This window comes from Pyrgilauda ruficollis, unplaced genomic scaffold (assembly GCF_017590135.1).
Source record: "Pyrgilauda ruficollis isolate IOZ18807 unplaced genomic scaffold, ASM1759013v1 scaffold2172, whole genome shotgun sequence".
NCBI classification, from domain to species: domain Eukaryota; kingdom Metazoa; phylum Chordata; class Aves; order Passeriformes; family Passeridae; genus Pyrgilauda; species Pyrgilauda ruficollis.
The window spans coordinates 2,069-2,984 of NW_024521118.1; the positions used below are offsets into that span (position 1 = coordinate 2,069).

At 61.7% G+C, this 916-nt stretch overlaps 1 protein-coding gene across 1 annotated transcript in view; it reads left to right on the forward strand.

Annotated features, from left to right (window-relative positions):
• LOC121354028 (erythroid transcription factor-like) overlaps positions 1–912 on the forward strand; it is a gene marked incomplete at its 3' end in the record, with an annotated part of 2,683 nt that extends 1,771 nt beyond the window's left edge. The window contains exons 2-3 of the mRNA XM_041468337.1: positions 84–209; positions 769–912. Coding sequence (XP_041324271.1) covers positions 84–209; positions 769–912 — 270 coding nt within the window. The remainder of the gene's footprint in view (positions 1–83; positions 210–768) is intronic.
• Positions 913–916: the final 4 nt, after the last annotated feature.

Sequence of the window (916 nt, forward strand, 5' to 3'; positions counted from 1 at the left end):
ATCCCCTCTCAGTGCCCCCAGTCCCCTCTCAGCGCCCCCAAACCTCGTTTACCAAACCCCGACTCCCCCCGACCCTTTTCCAGCTGGTGAGCAAACGCGCTGGCACCGTCTGCAGCAACTGCCAGACCAGCACCACCACGCTGTGGCGCCGCAGCCCCCGCGGGGACCCCGTCTGCAACGCCTGCGGCCTCTACTACAAACTGCACCGGGTGAGCCACCCCAAAACATCCTAATATATCCCTAAATATCCCTAAGATATCCATAAAATATCCCTGAGCCACCCCAAACCCCATCTGCAACGCCGGCGGCCTCTACTACAAACTGCACCGGGTGAGCCAACCCAAAACCTCCCCAAAACCACCCCAAAACCACCCCAAAACCATCCTAAAATATCCCTGAATATCCATAAATATCCATAAAATATCCCTGAGCCACCCCAAGCCCCGTCTGCAACGCCTGCGGCCTCTACTACAAACTGCACCAGGTGAGGCACCCCAAATAACCCTAAAACACCCCAAAACAGCCCTGAACCACCCCAAAACCACACCAGGACATCCAAACCCCCCCCAGATTCTCAGCTCAAGGGGGCTGAGGGGGAATGGGAAGGAATTTTTGGGGCTCCATCACTGATGGGGGGGTGGGATCTCTGCGGGGCTCCAGACCCCTGCCCCAGATTTGGGGACCACCCCACTCGGATTTGGGACCCCCCAGGGGTTTTGGGACCCTCGCCCCGTTTTTGGGGCCCCCCCGAACCCCGTTTTCCCCCAGGTGAACCGGCCGCTGACGATGCGCAAGGACGGCATCCAGACCCGCAACCGCAAGGTCTCGGCCAAGGGCAAGAAGCGGCGCCAAGGGGGGGGCGCCGGCCCCGGGGGGGTCCCCGAAACCTCGGTGGGCCCCCCCCTGCCCCCCCCCG